The sequence below is a fragment of the Pelophylax lessonae genome (genome assembly GCF_965119305.1).
Source record: "Pelophylax lessonae genome assembly, chromosome: 6".
Classification (NCBI taxonomy): Eukaryota; Metazoa; Chordata; class Amphibia; order Anura; family Ranidae; genus Pelophylax; species Pelophylax lessonae.
In genome coordinates this window covers 18,909,456-18,930,764 of record NC_138773.1, presented here as the reverse complement: position 1 = coordinate 18,930,764, position 21,309 = coordinate 18,909,456, and the positions used below count along the sequence as shown (strand labels likewise).

The window sequence follows — 21,309 nt, the reverse complement described above, 5'->3', positions numbered from 1 at the left end:
ATTGACGCTCTTTTTTCGTTTATAGCGCATGATCAAAAAATCGCACAGGTGATCAAATACCACCAAAAGAAAGCTCTGTTTGTGGGAAAAAAAGGACGTCAAATTCGTTTAGGTACAGTGTCGCACGACCGCGCAATTGTCCGTTAAAGTCACGCAGTGCCGAATTGCAAAATACCCCCTGGTCAGAAAGGGGGTAAAATATTCCGGGGCTTAAGTGGTTAAGGAAAGCCCACGTTGGACAGCAGGGAATCCAGATACCTACTTCCAAATCCTTTTTCTGATTATACATTATCAGACAGCTGGTAAGAAAGAGTCCATACTTACTTTCACCCAGGGTGAAGGACTGGTCAGTGGGAAGATCCCTTTGTTGTGTTCAAAGGGTCATCATTTCACTACAAGTGCATGTTTAGTTGCCAGTCGGTAAGGGTACCTCTTCCACACATGGTTCAGTTGGTGGATCAGTATACTCTATTCTGCACCTTGATAATCAGCACTTTAACCACTTGCCGACTGGTCACGTTGACCGTACTGCAGCAAAGTGGCTCGTTCCCGTCCAGCGACGTAGACCTACGTCGCTGGACTCCTCACCTTGTGGGCGGCGCACGCGCGGCGCCGGAGGCTCGCTCCCGCGTGCCGCTGGAGGCTCGCTACCGCTGTATTCAGTCACAGCGGGAGTCGGACCAGGGGAGGAGCGGCGACGATCGCCGCTGCTCTTCCCCGATCGTCGGGGAATTGAGTGTGGAGATCCGCCCGCTTGTGTAAACAGAAAGCGGGCGGATCTCCTAAGTGACAGGCAGGGTCAGATTGCAGGGTTCAGCATAGCTGAACCTGCAATCTGTCCCTGTGACACTCAGTCACCTCCCCCCACACACGTCAGTAAGCACCAGGCATACATTAACCCCTCCCTCTCCAATAAAATTAACCCCTTCCCTGCCAGTGTCATTATTACAGTAACAGTGCATATTTATAGCACTGATTACTGTAGTAATGTCACTGGTACCCCCAAAAGTGTCAAAAATGTCAGTCAAGGGTCCGATCTGTCCGCCGCAATGTCGCAGTCCCGCAAAAAAAAAAAAAAAAAAAAAATCGCAGATCGCCGCCATTACTCGTTAAAAAAAAAAAACACCAAAAATGACAGAAATCTTTCCCTTAGTTAGTAAACGCAATAACTTTTGCGCAAACCAATCAAAATACGCTTATTGTGATTTTTTTTTTACCAAACATAGGTACCAGAAAACAAATTGGCCAAAAATTTCAAAAAGATTTTGATTTTTACATTTTTTTGGGGGGGAATTTCATATAAAAAAATGTGAAAAATATTGTTATTTTTTAAAAATTTACGCTATTTTTTTGTTTATAGCGCAAAAAGTAAAAATCGTACAGGTGATCAAATACCACCAAAAGAAAGCTCTGTTTGTGGGAAAAAAAGGACGTAAATTTCGTTTGGGTACGGTGTCGCACGACCGTGCAATTGTCCGTTAAAATCGCACAGTGCCGAATCGCAAAAAGTGGCCTGGCCTTAAGACGGCAAAATCCTCCGGTGGTAAAGTGGTTAAACGTCAAGAATTATTCACCTGCACAAGTTTTTGGACTTTATTGGGACTTGTTTCTCCATCACTTTTGTACTTTCACAGAGATTATGTTTAATATTTTTTTGCTATAATCAATGTTGCAGTTTTGTTGCATTATTTTTGTTGCACCATTTGTGTAAACTCCCTACATTTACATTCAGGGTTTCTCACCACCCTTACAGTGAATATTTAGCACCCATCAATCTACACACCCTTCTTTTAATAATCCCAAAACCAAACTTCTCTGTACAATGTCCTATTACTTACCAAAGCTTGCGAGAGCTTTTTTTTTCTCAGAAGGAGTGAGGAGAGTTTTCCATTTATGTTCGGTGAGGATGTACAGGCAGAATGTAGAATCAGAAAGGGCCTTGTCAAAATCTTTTGTCTTGATTTTAGACACATTGACATATTTGATCTCCTTAATGTGTTCACCGGCACGCCTCAGCTCCGTGTCTATCCATGCTATCTCGCTCTGCTGTAGGGTGGTTAACATCCCAATCACGTAGCCGGACTGTGCCAACAGGATAAAGGAGATTCATTAATCATAAAAAAAATGGAAAGTATAAACAAAAAACTATATACACTTTATGGCCACAAGAATGCACAAGGATACCTGACCAAAAGTATGTGGTTAACTGATCCTCATACCTGTATGGGGAAAACTGCACCGGCCTCTTTTTTAGGTACACCTGTTCAATTGCTTGGTAATACAAACTGCTAATCAGCCAGCAACTCAATGCATTTAGGCATTTAGGCATTTAGGCATTTAGGCATTTAGGCATTTAGGCATTTAGGCATGGTGAAGAGGACTAGCTGAAGTTCAAACTAGGCATCAGAATGAGGAAGAAATCAGAATTTAGTGACTTTGAATGTGGCATTGTTGTTGGTGCCAGAAAGGCTTGTCTGGGTATTTCAAAAACTGTTGATTTACTGGGATTTTCACGCACAACTATCTCTAGGATTTACAGAGAATGGTCCAAAAAAGAGAAAATATCCAGTGAGCAGCAGTTGTGTGGAGGAAAATGCCTTGTTGATGTCAGAGGAGAATGGACAGACTGGTTCCAGATGATAGAAAGGCAACAGTAGCTCAAATACCACACGTTAAAACTTAGGTATGCAGCATACCATCTCTGAATGCACAACATATTGAGGCTACAGCAGCAGACGACTACACCGGGAGCAACTCCTGTCAGCTAAGAACAGGAAACTGAGGCTACAATTCCCACAGGCTCACCAAAGTTGGACAATAGAAGATTAGAATAACGTTGCCTGGTCTAAGTCTCAATTTCAGCTGCAACATTCAAATGGTAGGGTCAGAATTTGGCGCATGGATCCATCCTGCCTTGTATCAACAGTTTAGGCTGGTGGTGGTGGTGTAATGGTGTGGGGGATATTTTCTTGGCACACTTTGGGCCCCTTAGTACCAACAGAGCATTGTTTAAACACCACGGCCTACCTGAGTATTGTTGTTGACCATGTCCATCCCTTTATGACTGCAGTGCCCCCATCTTCTGATGGCTCCTTCCAGCAGGATAATGCACCATGTCACAAAGCTCCAATCATCTCACCACTGGTTTCTTCACCATGACAATGAGGTCACTGTCCTCCAATGGCCTCCCCAGTCACCAGATCTCATCCAATAGAGGACCTTTGGGATGTGGTGGAACAGGAGATTCGTATCATGGATGTGCAGCTGACAAATCTGCAGAAACTGCGTGATGCTATCATGTCACTATGGAGCAAAATCTCTGAGGAATGTTTCCAACACCTTGTTGTATCTATGGCACCAAGAATGAAGGCAGTTCTGAAGGCAAAACTGTTCCAACCCGGTACTAGCAAGGTCTACCTAATAAAGTGGCCGGTGAGTGTATATGGACACCCTCTAAATGATTGAGGTCAGGTGTTTTTATTGAAGGGTAGGGTTGAGGCGACACCATACACCAACATTGTAGAGAATTGTGTTCTTCTAACCTTGTGACAACAGTTTGGGCTGTACCCCTGTGTACCACGCCAGCTCCATAAAATTGTGGTTTGACTGGTGTGCCATGGAGGAAATTGAATGGCCTGACCTCAACCCTTCTGAATGATTTTGGGTTGAATTGAAACCCAGTGGTGAGCCAGGTCTCATCTAACATCAATACCTAATCTTATGAATTATTTTTTGGCTGAATGGGCCCAAATTCCTCTTATACCCATGCTGGAAAAAAAGGGGGAATAAGACTTAACTTCTATTTTTTTTTTTTTTTTTTTTTATACCTACACCCTAATGGAAACATGATAGACACACTGGGTTCAACTCTATGAAAATATTTTACACAAAATTATAAACTAAAGAATGCATAACAATGTCACAATTAAAAAATGTAAAAAAATAGAAAACTTGCTTGCTTACCGATGATTTTCCTTTCTTCTTTTCAGCTAAACAGAACAAAAGACAGATATAAGAATGATATAGATCTAGACTGGATGGAAGTGAAGGGCAGAGAAGCACATTGGCCTCCATTCACTAAAGCAGATGATCACATGCAGTATTTAGGTGATCTGTCACTTTTTTCCCAAATATCGCATGCCATGCTGAAAATGTCAATTTAAAAAGGAAGGAATAATCGCGCTTAAAAGGTGAAAAGTAATTAAAGCCGCAACTTCAAGTGTGACCACACCCTCAAAAAACTATACAAATAATAAGTCGCGCTCAGTGAAAATTGACCAAATAAATGCCCAAAAGAGTAAGTAATGTGTCAAATTCTTAAGTCCTTATATCAAAAGGTCCGAAATATAAATAAATAATTGGACATTTATTTGGTCCATTTTCACTGAGTGTGACTTATTATTTGTATGAAAATGTCAATTCACTAGCCCTTTATGCGGTATTTATTTCAAAAGCAAAAACGCTCAGTAAATACTACATAAAAAGGCGTTAAAGTCAATTTACTAAAGGAAATTAAAATAAATAAATAATAATAATAATAATAATAATAAAAATCCTTATGGTAAATAAGCTGTGGTCCAGGCATGCGATAGTTAAGGAATATGTTTCATCAAGATAGTTATTAAGAAACGGGGGGCAGCTGGCGTCCTTAACCACCAGTAAATATCATGGTTGTTAAGGAACAGGCAAACGAATTGCCAGCATTTAAAAAAAAAAACAGGGTGGGGTTTCCCCCCAATCCATACCAGGCCTGAAGGGCCTGATATAGATTTTAAAGGGAACCCATGCCAAAATTGAAAAAAAAAGTGGCCTGGGGTCCCCCCAAAATTTATACCAGACCCTTATCCAAGCATGCATTCCGGCAGGCCAGGCAGAAGGGAACGAGCTAGCCCCACTCCTGAACCATATCAGGCCACATGCCTTCAACATGGGGAGGGTCATGGTTGTTAGGGACGCGGCGGCCACCTGCTCCTTAACAACAATGATATTTACTGGTTGGTAAGGATGCTGGCATCTGCCCGTTTATTAACAACCATGTTTTTTTAGCTGTCACTACTAAAATGTCCGCATTACTTCATAAAATAGCTTAGGCAGTATTTTAGTAGTGATTTTTAGTGAATTGCAAAATAATTTTTGAAAAAAGCTAAGCGGTATTTTATTGCAGTTCTTAAAGCGGTAGAAAACTCTTTGTGAATTGAGCCCATTGTCATACATTTTGCAGTGTTTGAATACTGAACATTAATGCTGCTCTGCTGCTTCAAAGATAAACTACAGTATAATGGTGTTCAAGTGCAGTCGACTTTATTCCTTTCTTTATTTTTATATTCTTGTAAATGGTTTATGAGTTTTTAACTGTTGATTATCTGTTTATGGGTACAAGCAAATGGACATCCTAAGGCATTAAATATGATTATTGTGAAAAACACCCAGGGAGCCGCATGCGAGGCATACAGCCAGCTATAGAAGTGAATGGCTGTAGGCCCCAAAACTTGTGTACACACCAATGTTTCATTGCATTAGCATTTACCCACACATGGGCGTACAATGTACTTTTTTTTTTAACATGGAGGTATCATGGAAGTACAACTATTCATTATTATGGCCAGCTTTTCCCCACCTTTGGGGAAAGAAAAAGGAAAAGGAAAAGAAGAAGGAGAAGGAAAAAGGAGAGGGAGAAGGAGATGGAGAAGGAGAAGGAGAAGGAAAAGGAGAAGGCAAAAGAAAAGAAGAATGCAAAGGAGAAGACGAAGGAAAGGGAGAAAGAAAAGGAGAAAAAAAAGGAGAAGGAAAAGGAGAGGAAGAAGGAGAAGGAGAGTGAGAAGGAGAAGGAGAAAGAGAGGAGAAGGAAAAGGAGAAGGCAAAAGAAAAGAAGAATGCAAAGGAGAAGACAAAAAAAAAAGGAGAAGGAAAAGGAGAGGGAGAAAGAGGAGAAGGAGAAGGAGGAGGAGAAGGAAAAGGAGAAGGCGAAAGAGAAGGGGAAAGAAAAGGAGAGGGAGAAAGAGAAGGAGAAGGAAAAGGAGAAGAAGAAGAAGGAGAAGGAAAAGGAGGAGGAGTAGAAGAAGGAGAATGAGAAGAAGAAGGAGAAGGAAAAGGAAAAGGAGAAGAAGGAGAAGGAGGAGAAAGAGAAGGAGGGGGAAGGCAAAAGAAAAGGAGAAAAAGAAAGAAAAGGAGAAGGAAAAGGAGAAGGAAAAGAAGAAGAAGGAGAAGGAGAAGGATAAGAAGAAGGAGGAGGAGGAGAAGAAGGAGAATGAGAAGAAGAAGGAAAAGGAGAAGGAGGAGAAAGAGAAAGAGAAAGAGAAGGAGGAGAAGGAAAAAGAAAAAGGAGAAGGAAAAGGAGAAGACAAAAGAAACGGAAAAGGAGGAGGAAAAGAAGAAGGAGAAGGAGGTGAAGGAAAAGGAGAAGGCGAAAGAAAAGTAGAAGGAAAAGGTGAAAAAAAAAAGGAGAGGGAGAAAGAGAAGGAGAAGAAGAATAAGGAGAAGGAAAAAGAAAAGAAGGAGGAGAAGGAGAAGAAAAGGAGAGGGAGAGGGAGAAGGAGAAGAAGAAGGAAAAGGGGAAAGAGAAGGAAAAGGAAAAGGAGAAGGAAAAGGAGAAGGAAAGGGAGAAGGAGAAGGAAAAGGAGAAGGACGGCGGGGGCGTGGCCGGAAGCGGATCGTGGCGGTTGCCTGAATACAGAGCTCCGCCGACCTCGGTAAAAAATCCGCTGCAATCCTTATTTTATCCCCCTTCCAGAGGGATATATTTAGCCACCATCTGCCATCCGATACCCAGGGGACCCAGCCTGCACGAAATTTGCCCGAAAAAAGCAGCCGTTTGTGGAAAAGGAGAAGGAAAAGGAGAGGGAAAAGGAAAAGGAGAAGGAAGGAGAGGGAAAGGTCCTCCCTGACCTTTCTATTTCCCCATACCTGTAGTTTTTGGGTGGAATTCACACCAAAGGGATCCCTGGTAGATGTGAAAAGCTAGTATGTATTTTATTTTATTCTGACATGTTTTGCGCTAGATACAGTCCTTTCTCGATGAAAGCTTTGAGCAAGAGCTGTGCCTAGCTCAAAACATGTCATAATAAAATTTATTCCTGGGGTATTTTAATAAAGGAAAAATGATTTGCGTCTCGGTGTACGGCATTTCTGTTGGTGATACAAGCTATTGGAACTGTGGTTAACAGAAACAAAAGCTAAAATAATACATGAACTTACTATAGATTTGGTCCATACGTTGTTTCATTTGAGTAATTTTGATTCCTACTTCTGTATCCATCTCTTTTAGAGTTAAATATTTTCCTTCTAACAAACTGATGTTTCAACTTCTGACTTCAACTTTTCAGCTCTAATTAAATCTTTGAAGGGATGTGTTCCTCTGGAAAAAAAAGAACAAAAAATAAAAATAGGTATAATATTATCATTATTATTATTATTCTTCAGAGTGTAGGGAAAAAAAACAATGCGCTACCTAAGGTAAGTGATAGAAGTATAAATAATTTGAGCGTATAAGAACAAGTACCATAGACGGAACAGCAGCCAATTCTAATCGGTGTCTCCACCGTGAAAACAATATGAACAAATAAAAAAATCAGCGCAGATTCCTGGCACAGATGGATAAATGATGAATAAGTGCGTTGCAAACAAAGTATCCAATCCAATGTAAAAGATAATGTATACTGATGGTATCTTCACTAAATCAATAAAATAGTAGAGGTGTGAGGTACAGATGAATGAAATGCACAAACATGTACAGAATAAGTACAGATGGATAAATGTATAAAGGTAGATCTAAATCCTATTGTGCTCAAAGGTATCAGTGGAGAATGGTACAGATGTCGAAAGTGAAGATAAATTAGTGCACAAAGAGATATCAAAGAACACGGGACAGATGGATAAATGCACAAAAAATATTTCTAAGATAATCAAAATAATCTTCTACTGCAAAGATCAAAAACAGGTGAGGTGAAAAACTTAAAATAAAATCCAAATGAAGTGAAGGACTATATAGTAGTGCACATAATGATACCAAAGTGGCTAGGTGCAACAATACACGAGGTGAAGCAAGCAAATGCTGACATGGAAAAAATCACAAAAATGAAAAATAAATATATAAAATATATCATAAAACAAAAATAGAGTTCATGAGGTGAATAATGTGGATGGTGATGACTCCAAAATAAACAGTGACTTGCACAAGTGAACACAATATATGACAGGTGACTTCTGTGAGTGAACCAAACGTGTTGTCTGATGACAGTGGTGTGTCACTCCAGTGAGCTAGACAGACAAGTATGTGCAATGGCTGCTCACCTCCATACACACTCAAAAGAGCGTGTTTGTGATATAAATCACTTGAACTGATGGCAACCTTTCCTTATGGGATGAATGGATAGATGGATGGATTCCAATTTTACAGGGACCCTCTATTTTCCTAATACACACTCGTATAGGCGTGTAAAACACTCCTTAGGTACAATCAGGGCCTATTGTAGGATGGAATGGATGACGGGATGTAAATAGTGCACCTCTCTTCCCTCCGTGAGGATCACTCCAAAACGCTATGCTGATAATGGCCAAATACTTCTCAGATGTATCTCATAGATGGGGGAATTAAATAAAGGCCATCATGGTGCAGTATGTCAGAATAACAAACTTTAATCCCTTGAGAAAGTCACGTGTTTTGGTGACGCAGCGTGTCGGGAGGAGCTGGGTGACGTCACTTCCGGTTTACAGCCGTAACCGGAAGTCGCATTGTATACCGCATCTGCGGCAAGCGCTTGAATCTCTGCATCATTGTAAGTGTATTTCTACATATTAAAGTTTGTTATTATGAGAGTAACTGACCACACCAGCTCCAGCCCGCACACCATACCCCCCCGGTCACCGGCTCACTCACCCTGGACTGACATGTGGAGGCAGTGGTGGCAGCGGCTTCCCCCTCAGTCTCCTCCATGAGTCAGGCTTTCCCTGCGTCTCCTCCCTCCTCCTTCGCCAATAGAATGGCTTCTCCTTTCGGCCAATCGGGAAACGGGTCTCAGGACCCACTTCCTGATTGGCCAGGAGGAGAATCCGTGTGACAATAGAGAATATTCATTCGCTATTGTCACACAACTGGGTAGGCTCAGGGCGCAGTGCTCTGTGCCCCGAGCCCACCCTTTTTTGGAAGCCTATTGGAGCCTCTGGCTCTAATCGCGTGCTTCAAAAAAAAAAAAAACATTGGAATCAATGCGTCCGGTGCCCTGCATTCTAGCTCTTCCCCCACTCCCCCTCCTCCCCTTCCCTCTTCCCCCACACCCTCCCTAAAAGCCCCCCTCCTTTGTTTTTTTTTTTTTCTCTCCCCACTTTCCCTCTCTCCTCGACCCCTCCCTTTCATCATAGGTCGCTACTTGGCTGGTACAAGTAGTGAATACCTACAGACTGGGCAACATCACTTGCATACCATTAGTCTGCCAAACTGCTCTACAGACAACTTTCCCCACCCCATGATGGATACCACTACCCAGGACAAGGGCTCACCCCAGGACTTACTCATACTAGACCTGGTATCCACTCCCTGGCATCCTCCGGATGATACATGCCCCATGTTTCTGCTCAAATTCTAGGCACTGCCATGAATATTGCACTCACATGATGCCCACACCCTTGGTTCGACGGGATGAACGGGAATGGTACTATGCCAGAATTTCGCTCTATTATGTGATTTCTCTTTGAGTTTGTTGCCAGACATTGAATTATCATTTGCACTGTCCTTACTTTTATATATGTTTCTTTGGTGTGGATTGTTGCCAATTGTAAGAACAGATGTACATTTACTGTTTTTATACATTTCTGTATTGCATTCTTTTTTTCTCAATACAAATTGTTTGTAAAAAAAAAAAATAAAAATTACACAATAATTAAATAAATAATTATTTATTTTAAATAAAAAAGAAACATAATGAAATCTGTCTGTACTGTATTTGCAGTCCTTGGCTGTGATCTGTAAACTAGATTTGAATACTGCTTGTCCTCACAAAGGGTTTCAAATTTAGAAACCTCCTTCCTACGTTGTTTTAAATAGGAAAAAGACAGATATACAGAGTTATCAGCAGCATGGTGTCTTTATTTTAAATGTACAGTTATACCCAGAGGTATTCCTTGTGGCTACAAAGTTATGCATAGCACAGGCACAGAAGGGATGACAATCACAGGAAGTGGGATTATTAGGATTCTCGTCTATCCACATTCCTCTAGGTGCTAACAGTTGGTAAGCAATGTTGAGAATCTGATGCATGGTAGCATGGTAACGTGTCTCCTAAACATACAAAGAATGTATATCAGGCATAGTACAAGGAGTGGTAGGACTAAGAATTTTACAGTAAGTCCCGGTTCACACTGGCACGACTCGCCTGACAAGTTGAGCTCCATTCAGTACAATGGAACCGTTCTAATCAGAGCGACTCAAGTTGCTCCGACTTAGAAAAAAGGTTCCTGCACTACTCGGGGGCGACATCAGAGCGGCTTGCATTGACTTCTATTAGAGAAGGCGTTTGCAAGTCACGCTGAAGTCGCGCTGCACGGGGCGGCTTCAGAGTCAGGCGACTTTGAAGTCACCCCAGTGTGAACCGGCTCTAATGGGTTCTGTGCTCCACTCATAGTCACTCATAGTCATAGTCATAGTCATATATATATACTCATGTCAGGCGACTATATATATATATACTGTATATATATATATATATATATATATATATATAAAGAAGCTGACAGTACATCAGGATTGATCAATTTTCAGATATATATATATATATTCCATAGTTTGTGAACTTTCCTACAGATTAAATAATATACACTGATTCTGGTTATTTTCAGCAAAGGAATGTAGCAGAATACAGTTTGGCCTACATTCATGATGAACAATTTTTTATTTGCAAACTTTTATAACAGAAACAAAAGAAAAACACAATTTTTTATTTTTTTTTCAAAATGTTCTGGTCTTTCATTTATACATAGTTACATAGTTAGTCAGGTTGAAAATAGACACAAGTCCATCTGGCTTAACCACTTAAGCCCCGGAAGATTTTACCCCCTTCCTGACCAGGCCCTATTTTGCGATTCGGCACTGCGTGATTTTAACGGACAATTGCGCGGTCATGCGATGCTGTACCTAAACGAAATTAACGTCCTTTTTTTTCCACAAACAGAGCTTTCTTTTGGTGGTATTTGATCACCTGTGCGATTTTTACTTTTTGCGCTATAAGCAAAAAAAGAGTGTAAATTTTGAGAAAAATAACAATATTTTTCCCCCCAAAAAAATGTAAAAATCTAAATTTTTTAACATTTTAAGCCAATTTGTTTTCTGCTACCTATGTTTGGTAAAAAAAAAATCGCAATAAGCGTATTTTGATTGGTTTGCGCAAAAGTTATTGCGTTTACTAACTAAGGGAAAGATTTTTGTAATTTTTGTTGTTTTTTTTTTTTAACGAGTAATGGCGGCGATCTGCAATTTTTTTTGTGGGACTGCGACATTGCGACGGACAGATCGGACCCTTGACTGACATTTTTGACACTTTTGGGGTTTTGGGGTTACCAGTGACATTACTACAGTAATCAGTGCTATATATATGCACTGTTACTGTAAAAATTACACTGGCAGGGAAGGGGTTAACTTTATTGGAGAAGGAGGGGTTAAGTGTGTCCCTAGGGGCGTGTTTCTAACTGTAAAGAGGCGTGGCTTTTCGTGTAACAACAGAGAAATACGATCCTGCATAGCAGAACCGTGTGATCTCTGTCATTACACAGGGGAGAATGACAGGCGGCTTTGTTTACATTAGCCGCCTGCCTTTCTCCCTCTCCACCCGACGATTGTGGACATCGGGTCCGCCGGTCACACGCGTGGAGATGTTAGGGAGCGAGCGGGGGTGGAAGCACGCCTCCGGCGGCACTCGCTCACCCCCTAGAGCCTCACAGGCGAGCGACGTAGATCTACGTCACTTTTCCTGTGAGGGGCTGACCGCCGACATAGATAGTCGTGCGGCGGTCGGCAAGTGGTTAACCAATACAAAACAAAAAACAAAAAGAAAACCCAACCATACAATCCCATATACACAATCCTATACCCGCAGTTGATCCAGAGGAAGGCGAAAAACCCCAGCAAAGCATGATCCAATTTGCCACAGCAGGGGGAAAAAAATCCTTCCTGATCCCCCAAGAGGCAATCAGATATTCCCTGGATCAACTTTACAGTATCTCACAAAAGTGAGTACACCCCTCACATTTTTGTAAATATTTAATATTTTCTTTTCATGTGACAACACTGAAGAAATGACACTTTGCTACAATGTAAAGTAGTGAGTGTACAGCTTGTATGACAGTGTAAATTTGCTGTCCCCTCAAAATAACTCAACACACAGCCATTAATGTCTAAACCGCTGGCAACAAAAGTGAGTACACCCCTAAGTGAAAATTTCCAAATTGGGCCCAATTAGCCATTTTCCCTCCCCTGTGTCATGTGACTCGTTAGTGCTACAATGTATCAGGTGTGAATGGGGAGCAGGTGTGTTAAATTTGGTGTTATCGCTCTCACTTTCTCATACTGGTCACTGGAAGTTCAACATTGCACCTCATGGCAAAGAACTCTCTGAGGATCTGAAAAAAATAATTGTTGCTCTACATAAAGATGGCCTAGGCTTTGAGAAGATTTCCAAGACCTTGAAACTGAGCTGCAGCACAGGGACCAAGACCATACAGCGGTTTAACAGGACAGGTTCCACTCAGAGGTTGTCTTTGGTAAATAGACCTATGAGTGCTGCCAGCATTGCTGCAGAGGTTGAAGGGGCGGGGGGTCAGCCTGTCAGTCATCGACCATACGCCGCACACTGCATCAAATTGGTCTGCATGGCTGTCGTCCCAGAAGGAAGCCTCTTCTAAAGAAGATGCAGAAGAAAGCCAGCAAACAGTTTGCTGAAGATAAGCAGACTAAGGACATGGATTACTGGAACCATGTCCTGTGGTCTGATGAGACTAAGATAAACTTATTTGGTTCAGATGGTGTCAAGCGTGTGTGGCGGCAACCAGGTGAGGAGTACAAAGACAAGTGTGTCTTACTTACAGTCAAGCATGGTGGTGGGAGTGTCATGGTCTGGGGCTGCATGAGTGCTGCTGGCACTGGGGAACTACAGTTCATTGAGGGAACCATGAATGCCAGCATGTACTGTGACATGCTGAGGCAGAGCATGATCCCCTCCCTTCAGAGACTGGGCCACAGGGCAGTATTCCAACATAATGACCCCAAACACCTCCAAGGTGACCACTGCCTTGCTAAAGAAGTTGAGGGTAAAGGTGATGGACTGGCCAAGCATGTCTCCAGACCTAAACCCTATTGAGCATCTGTGGGGCATCCTCAAATGGAGGGTGGAGGAGCGCAAGGTCTTTAACATCCACCAGCTCTGTTATGTCGTCATGGAGGAGTGGAAGAGGACTCCAGTGGCAACCTGTGAAGCTCTGGTGAACTCCATGCCCAAGAGGGTTAAGGCAGTTCTGGAAAATAATGGTGGCCACACAAAATATTTACACTTTGGGCCCAATTTAGACATTATAACTTAGGGGTGTACTTATTTTTTTTGCCAGCAGTTTAGACATTAATGGCTGTGTAAGAAAGAGGTAGGGGGTGGCGCTGTCTAATGGTCCAAGAAAGGGGGGTTATTTGTTAGTGCTATCACTAGTCACGTATAACAGGTATAAACCCAATATATAAATGAGGTAGCTATTGTGTCAAAGTGCCAAGTATATGTAATTCACCCTTAAGGTGCCTAATGCTGTATATGTAGAAAATGGATGTAAATGACACTTGAATGTCAGGTAAAATATTGCACAAGTGTGATATAACCAACAAATAATCATAAACAATTATAACCGTGCATAAGTGATATATCTATATAAAGTGACAAGTGCTAAAGTGAATGCTGACAATAATAATACAGTATAAGTGTATAGAACTTAATACAACATAATACATATAGATCTATGTGCAATCGTGCTTGGAAAGTAACTCAAATAGTCCCCAACGATTAAAGTGACCTGTGCAAATTAAATAAAATAACGTGACTGGTAAATAGGGGGGAATAATTTAAATGGTGATAATAAAGTGACATGTGCTCAAGACACCCAACATGAGTATCCAATGTCCAAAAAATAGATGAGTCTCTATTTAGTGAAGCAGTGATGGGTGCTCATATTCTAGGAAGCTGTAACAGATTTTTTCGTGTGTCCTGTACACACCAATGGATAACCCCGTGGTGGGTAGTGAGGTGAACCGTGACCCCTATAGTAGGTAACACACTCACCAGAAATACCCACCCCACACAGGGGTATAAGGTGGGTATATGAGATGGATAAATCCTCCCTCCTACTCCAGGTCCTGGGGGGGGACAGCTGGGAAGGTCCCTGGTGGTCCAAGGGTTAAAGGATATCGACTATGTACTGTATGGGTCTGGTGGAATTTCAGGGGTGTCCACTCCGGGGGTCCGCGGTGTGTATAAAGCAAGGGATCAAACGATAAAGAGGCACATAGTGTGAGACTGTAAATACAGTGCTTTATTCTGATAAGGCAGGGTAAAAGTACTCACAAACGTGGGTGATATATAGGCAGGGAAGTCGAGCGTCCGGAGCGCTATGCAATCCAAGCCTCGATGTGGGAACCGGAAGTGATGCGACTTGCCGTACCGCTTTCGTATTGGATACGTCCTCAGCAGACTAAATCTGTTTTCCTCTAGATGTAAAGAGTGCCCCCTTGTCCTCTGTGTTGACCTTAAAGTGAACAACTCAACACCAAGTTCACTATATGGACCCCTTATGTATTTATACATGGAGATCATATGAAAATAAAATTGATCTCCTTTTTCCCCCCAACTAATAAAGGTTTCTTTTGGTGGTATTTGCGCTATTAACAAAAAAATAGCGACAATTCTGGGAAAAAAAAACAATATTTTTCACTTTCTGCTATACAACATTCCCATTCCCAAAAAAAAAATCAAAACATAAAAATCTAAATTTTTCATCCTTTTAGGCCAATTTGTATTCTGCTACATATTTTTAATAAATATAAAATCGCAATAAGCGTATTTTGATTGGTTTGTGCAAAAGTTATCGCATCTACAAACTAGGGGAAAGATTTGTGTCATTTTTATTTTTTACTAGTAATGGCGGCGATCTGCGATTTTTAGCGGGACTGGGACATTGCGGCGGACAGATCAGACCCCTAACTGACATTTTTGACACTTTTGGGGGTACCAGTGACATCACTACAGTAATCAGTGCTAAAATATGCTCTGTTACAGTAATAATGACACTGGCTGGGAAGGGGTTAACCTGGTGGATGATCAAGGGGTTGAATGTGAGCCTAGGGGAGTGTTTTCTAACTGTGGGGGGTGGGGCTTGTGAAATGACCATAGAGACCTGTGTTCCTATGCAGGCGCTCTGTGATAATTTCAGAGAGAACAGTTGGCTGTGTTTACAACAGGAGACCGTCCTTCTCTCTCAGGGGGGGGGAGCGATCGTGGGTGCACAACGGCAGCCCTGGCTGCTGGCCCCATGCATCAGCATTCCCACTGCATAGTGGGGGGGGGGGCGCGCGCCGCTGCCGGCGTGCTCGTGCCACCAGGAGCGCTTCCGCGAACCGCCATACAGGTACGGAGGCTGCCGCAGTGTATCTACAGTATGCCGCAGTATCCCCGCTACCTAGTGGGGGCGGGAGCGCGCCGGCGGCGGCGGCATGCGCTCACCCCACAGCACCACGTGTGTGACCGACATAGTACTATGTCGGTTCGCGCAGCCAAGTCAGCCTGCGACAGTAAAACTGCAGCGGGCGGGCGGCAAGTGGTTAATGGAACTAGCTGAAGTTAGAAGCTGATTGGTTACCATGTACAGCTTCACAAAATTTTCCATCCTCCAGTTTTAGTAAATCAACCCCAAACGTCTGATAAAAGTCTGCAGGAGATCAGCAGCACTGAGTTGGAACAAAAAAAAGAATAATAAAAAAAAAAATAGGTAAAAACAGGATTCTGTAAAGAAAAAAAACAATTCTTAACTCCAAAGAATCAGACAGTGGGGGGAGGGAACCAGCTTTTGGGGGAATGAGGAATAAGCTAGATATAAAGTATTACCTTATTTATCATCCCCTAGGCAAAATGAGTCAACTCTTGGAGTGAGGATAGGAACCCACTGCAAGGAGAAAAATGCTAAAGCAGAACTATAGGCAAACCTTTTTCTTTCCATTTTGGATAGAGTAAGGGAGGGTTATAACCCCTGCCAGATTTTTTTCTAACCCATCTCCACTCCATCCAAAACAAACAAAAGTTTTGCCTTTATGTATACTTTAAAGCAAAGTTCCACCTCCCCCTCCACCCCCTCCAAAAATTAAAAGTCAGCAGCTAAACATTCTGTAGCTGCTGACTTTTATTATTAGGACACTTACCTGTCCTGGAGTCCAGCGATGTCCGCACCGCAGCCGGTAAGGGAACCCGGCTTGCGGCTTCACGAGCGGGTCCCTACTGCGCATGCGCGAAGCGCGCTGCGCATTCCTATTGGCTCAGCGGCGGAGGAGGGAGGATGGGTCCGAACTTTCAAGGGATGGTGCCACAGTGCCGTATCCCGGAAGTGGGGAAGAGTACCTGTCAAAAACCGATGGTTCCCCCCTCCCCCCGAAAGTTGCCAAATGTGGCACCGGGGGGGGGGGACAAAAGAGCGGAAATTCCACTTGTGAGTGGAACTCTGCTTTAAGTTCTTAGTAGTCAGTCAGAACAGTTATCCACTTGTCAACTGCCCGCCACAGATATACTGCGGCAGGCTGGCTCGACTGCGCGAATCGACATACGGGTATGCCGGTTCGCGGGAGCGGTCCTGGGGGCGCACTCCCGCCCCCACTAGGCAGATCCACAGGGATGGTGGCCGCAATTGCTGCCGGGCACCCACAGTCGTTCCCCACTGAGAGAGAAGGACGGTCAGCTATTGTAAACACAGCCAACCGTTCTTCTCTCTGGAATGATCACAGAGCCCCTGTGATCCTTCTATATAGGATCACATGTCTTTATGGTCATTCCACAAGCCACGCCCCCCCCACAGTTAGAAAACACTCCCATAGGCTCATATTTAACCCTTTGATCACCCCTGGGTTAAAACCTTCCCTCCCAGTGTCATTAGTACAGTAACTGCATATTTTTAGCACTGATTACTGTAGTAATGTCACTGGTCCCCCCCAAAAGTGTAAAAAATGTCAGTTAGGGGTCCGATCTGTCCGCTGCAATGTCGCAGTCCCCCTTAAAATCACAGATCACCGCCATTACTAGAAAAAAATAATAAATAAATAAAAATGACATAAATTTTTCCCCTAGTTTGTAACCTAAAAGCGATAACTTTTGTGAAAACTAAAATAACATAAATAAAATAATAAATAATATAAAATAAATAAATAAAATAATATAAAATAATTAAAAATAAAATCAAAATGCGCTTACTGCCATTGCCAAAAATATGTAGCAGAATACAAATTGGCCTAAAAGGATGAATTTGATTTTTAGATTTTTTTTTTTTTTGGGGGGGGGGGGGGAATGTTTTATAGCAGAAATTGAAAAATATTGTTTTTTTTTGTTTTTTTTGTTTTTTTTCAGAATTGTTGCTCATTTTTTGTTTATAGCGCAAAAAAAAAAAAAATGCAGAGGTGATCAAATACCACCAAAAGAAATCTCTATTTGTGGGAAAAAAAGGACATCAATTTTATTTGGGTACATCGTCGCACGGCCGCGCAATTGTCCATTAAAGTAACTCAGTGCCGAATTGCAAAATAAGGCCTGGTCATTAAGGGAGGCAAATCCTTCCGGTTCAGAAGTGGTTATTTTTAATGCACACAATATATCACCCACATTTTCAGTAAAATAAAAATATGAAGTTGTACCGAGTAAATAAATACACAACATGTCAAGCCTTAAAATTTCAGCCACTTGTGAAATGGGGAAAAATGTTGGTACCCAAAATTGCCCATAGCAACTCCTTAAACCCTTTACAGGCCATCAGTTGAAAAGTAACCGGTAATGGTGGGCCTGGAATTATTGCTGTCACCATGACGGGTGCAGCAAAACCTCCAATGTCTGGTGCAACTGCCATTTTTGTATGAAGCCGCACCTAACCCTTGATGTATATGTTTAATATCCATTTATAAACGGGGCTAGTAGACAAGTTCTTAATCATCAGGATCTACAGCATCACTAACACTTTTGGGTACCAAAGTTTTTCCCCATTTTCCTTGGTGTCGCTATCTCATTGACCCCAGAGATGTGGCTCCTTCGCTTTGAAGTGAGCTACTAAGGGACTCTGTAAAGGAAAGTGATTCTTAAACTTGGGTTATTCTGCTGCTTGCCACCTATCACCAGTTTCAGAATTGCCCTTCTGACCTCACTTTTTAGCGATAACGTCGCCCATGATTTAGTGTGAATTACCTTGATAAGATCTCTAGGACTTTCAGATGTCATACCATGAATGAAGAAATGGTGGTATCCTTCAGATAATCGGAGGTTCTGTATCCAGGTGTTTCCTTTGGCTAGAAATGATCTTTAGTATCGGAGATTTGGGTCTGAATTACCTTGATAAGACCTCTAGGACTTTCAGATGTCATACCATGAATGAAGGGATGGTGGTATCCTTCAGATAATCAGGGTTCTGTATCCAGGTGTTTCCTTTGACCAGAAATGGTCTTTAGTATCGGAAAATTGGGTCTGTTGCTGGTAATATTTGCTGCATGTGACTCTTCACCTATTCCTTAGATAGTATTCCAGGAAAGTCACATTATCCAGGCCTCTCCTCTTCTTCTTATCGGTTGTTCCTCAGTACATATAGATCTGAATGTTGCATCCTAATATCCAACATGAAACCAGGAAGGAAGATCGGCACCCAAAATCCTTCTTAAAATTTCTTTTATGGATTCAGATAAGCCAGGTAACCTCTTATTTCCCAGCCCAAAAGAGCTGAGTTGGGCGTTTCAGTCGTTCAGAAGTTTTTTTCCACCTCGGGAGGGATCTGAGCGACCTTTGTTACCTGCCAACGAGAGTCTGAGATGTTTACATTTCCCTCTCACACCCATGTTCAATGTCCAACCTACAACGATAGTGGTTGCTGGAGAACCGGTTTTACCAGGGCTTATCAGTCACTGCACAGGATGACTAAATACATGTTCAGTATCTGTGATTTAATAAGCACTGGTGAATCATTTCTATTATTTGCTCAAGGAAGGAACTGCCTTTTATATTCAAATTTTCTGAGCAATGTAAATGAGTTGGAGTAGGAAAATTTGAATGAGTATGTCCAATATTAACCAATAGCTGTCCAAGCCAATTCTTTTTTTTTTTTGATTATTTAATTTATTTATTTTTATTATTAATTGTTATTTTTTTTTATTAATTGTTTTATTATTATTGTCCAAGCCAATTCTGACTCTTCTCTCATACATGTAAAAATCTATGTTTTTTTTATTTTATATTCTATTAATTAATTAATTAATTAATTAATTAATTTCTATAGGACAAAGGAGGAGTGGATGGTAACACTAACTTATTATTTATCTAAAATATATACCCTAGCAAGCCTCACCTTTAAAATCCCACCATTTGGTTCACGCCCACCTATTGCGGCCTCTCTGGGGCGCCAATAGAGCCCGCAGGGTTAGTGTTACCATCCACTCCTCCTTTGTCCTATGTTCAAACAGGGATGTGGTGTTAGCTTGCTGGGTACATTGGCCAGTTTAGGCATGGCGTCTCTCCTCTTTATATTAATTAATTTCTATAATTCTTTAGAACCCCCCAAACCTTTTATATTTTCTGAAAGCAAAGGTCTGGCAGAAAAAAAAAATTTTATTTGTTGCATTTTTTTTTTTTTTTTGTCACACGATATTTGGACAGTAGTTTTTCACATGCAAATGTATTGAAAGAAATACAGTTAAATTATTTTTAACCACTTCCATACCGAGACTATTCTGGCACTCCTCTCTTACATGTAAAAATCATCATTTTTTTCCTAGAAAATTATTCAGAACCCCCAAACATCATATATGTTTTTTAGCAGAGACCCTAGGGAATACAATAGCGGTCGTTGCAACTTTTTATGTCACACGGTATTGCGCAGCAGTTTTTCAAACGCGTTTTTTTTTTTGGAAAAAAAAAAGTTTTATGAATTAAAAAAAAAAAAAAAAACACCAAAGTTAGCCCGACTTTTTTGGAAAATGTGAAAGATGATGTTACACTGAGTATAATTCTTTAGAACCCCCAAACCTTTTATATTTTCTGAAAGCAAAGGTCTGGCAGAAAAAAAAAATGTTATTTGTTGCATTTTTTTTTTTTTTTTGTCACACGATATTTGGACAGCAGTTTTTCACATGCAAATGTATTGAAAAAAATACAGTTCGATTATTTTTAACCACTTCCATACCGAGACTATTCTGGCACTCCTCTCTTACATGTAAAAATCATCATTTTCTTTCTAGAAAATTATTCAGAACCCCCAAACATTATATATATATATATATATATATATATATATATATATATATATTTTTTTTTTTTTTTTTTTAGCAGAGGCACTAGGGAATAAAATGGCGGTTGTTGCAACTTTTTATTGCACACAGAATTTGTGCAGCAATTTTTCAAACGCATTTTTTTGGGGAGGAAAAAAAGTTTTATGAATTAAAAAAAAAAAAAACGAAAAAAAAAAAACCACTAAAATTAGCCCGACTTTTTTGTATAATGTGAAAGATGAAGTTACACTGAGTATAATTCTTTAGAACCCCCAAACCTTATATATTTTCTGAAAGCAAAGGTGTGGGGGACCTTGTCCCAGCACTGAATACAGTCACCGGCAGTTACTTAGCAAGGTCTGGGAATCCTTCATGAGCAAAGAAAAGGTGCCAGGTAAGTATGGGTTAAATATTATATACAAGACTATATATATATATATATATATATATACATATATATATATATATATATATATATATATAAATTAATTCTTTTTTTGCCGTGCATTAATATTGGAACAGAAAAAATTAAAAGTGTAACATGCATTCAACTAAAAAATGAAAAACAACTAATCCATTGTATAGCAATCACAATATAAATTGTTCATCAATGAAAGTCCATAAAATAAAATAAAAAAGAGGCGGCAGTTGAATTAAGAATAGATTAGATTCCAGTGTCCCAGAAAACATATTCCACAGGAGAGCTAAATGCATGTATAGGAGAGCCAGCCCCCCCCCCCCCCCTCAAATTCTCCATGTGAATGCACCAACAGCAGTAGAGATGGCAGCTTACC

General features: G+C 41.1%; 1 protein-coding gene across 1 annotated transcript in view; it reads right to left on the bottom strand.

Annotated features, from left to right (window-relative positions):
* LOC309558466 (uncharacterized protein) overlaps positions 1-18,922 on the bottom strand; it is an 84,799-nt gene extending 65,877 nt beyond the window's left edge. The window contains exons 1-5 of the mRNA XM_082261537.1: positions 18,604-18,922; positions 18,450-18,460; positions 7,195-7,354; positions 3,964-3,989; positions 1,839-2,082 (exon numbers count right to left, since the gene is read on the bottom strand). Coding sequence (XP_082117663.1) covers positions 1,839-2,082; positions 3,964-3,989; positions 7,195-7,255 — 331 coding nt within the window. The 5' untranslated portion in view covers positions 7,256-7,354; positions 18,450-18,460; positions 18,604-18,922. The remainder of the gene's footprint in view (positions 1-1,838; positions 2,083-3,963; positions 3,990-7,194; positions 7,355-18,449; positions 18,461-18,603) is intronic.
* Positions 18,923-21,309: the final 2,387 nt, after the last annotated feature.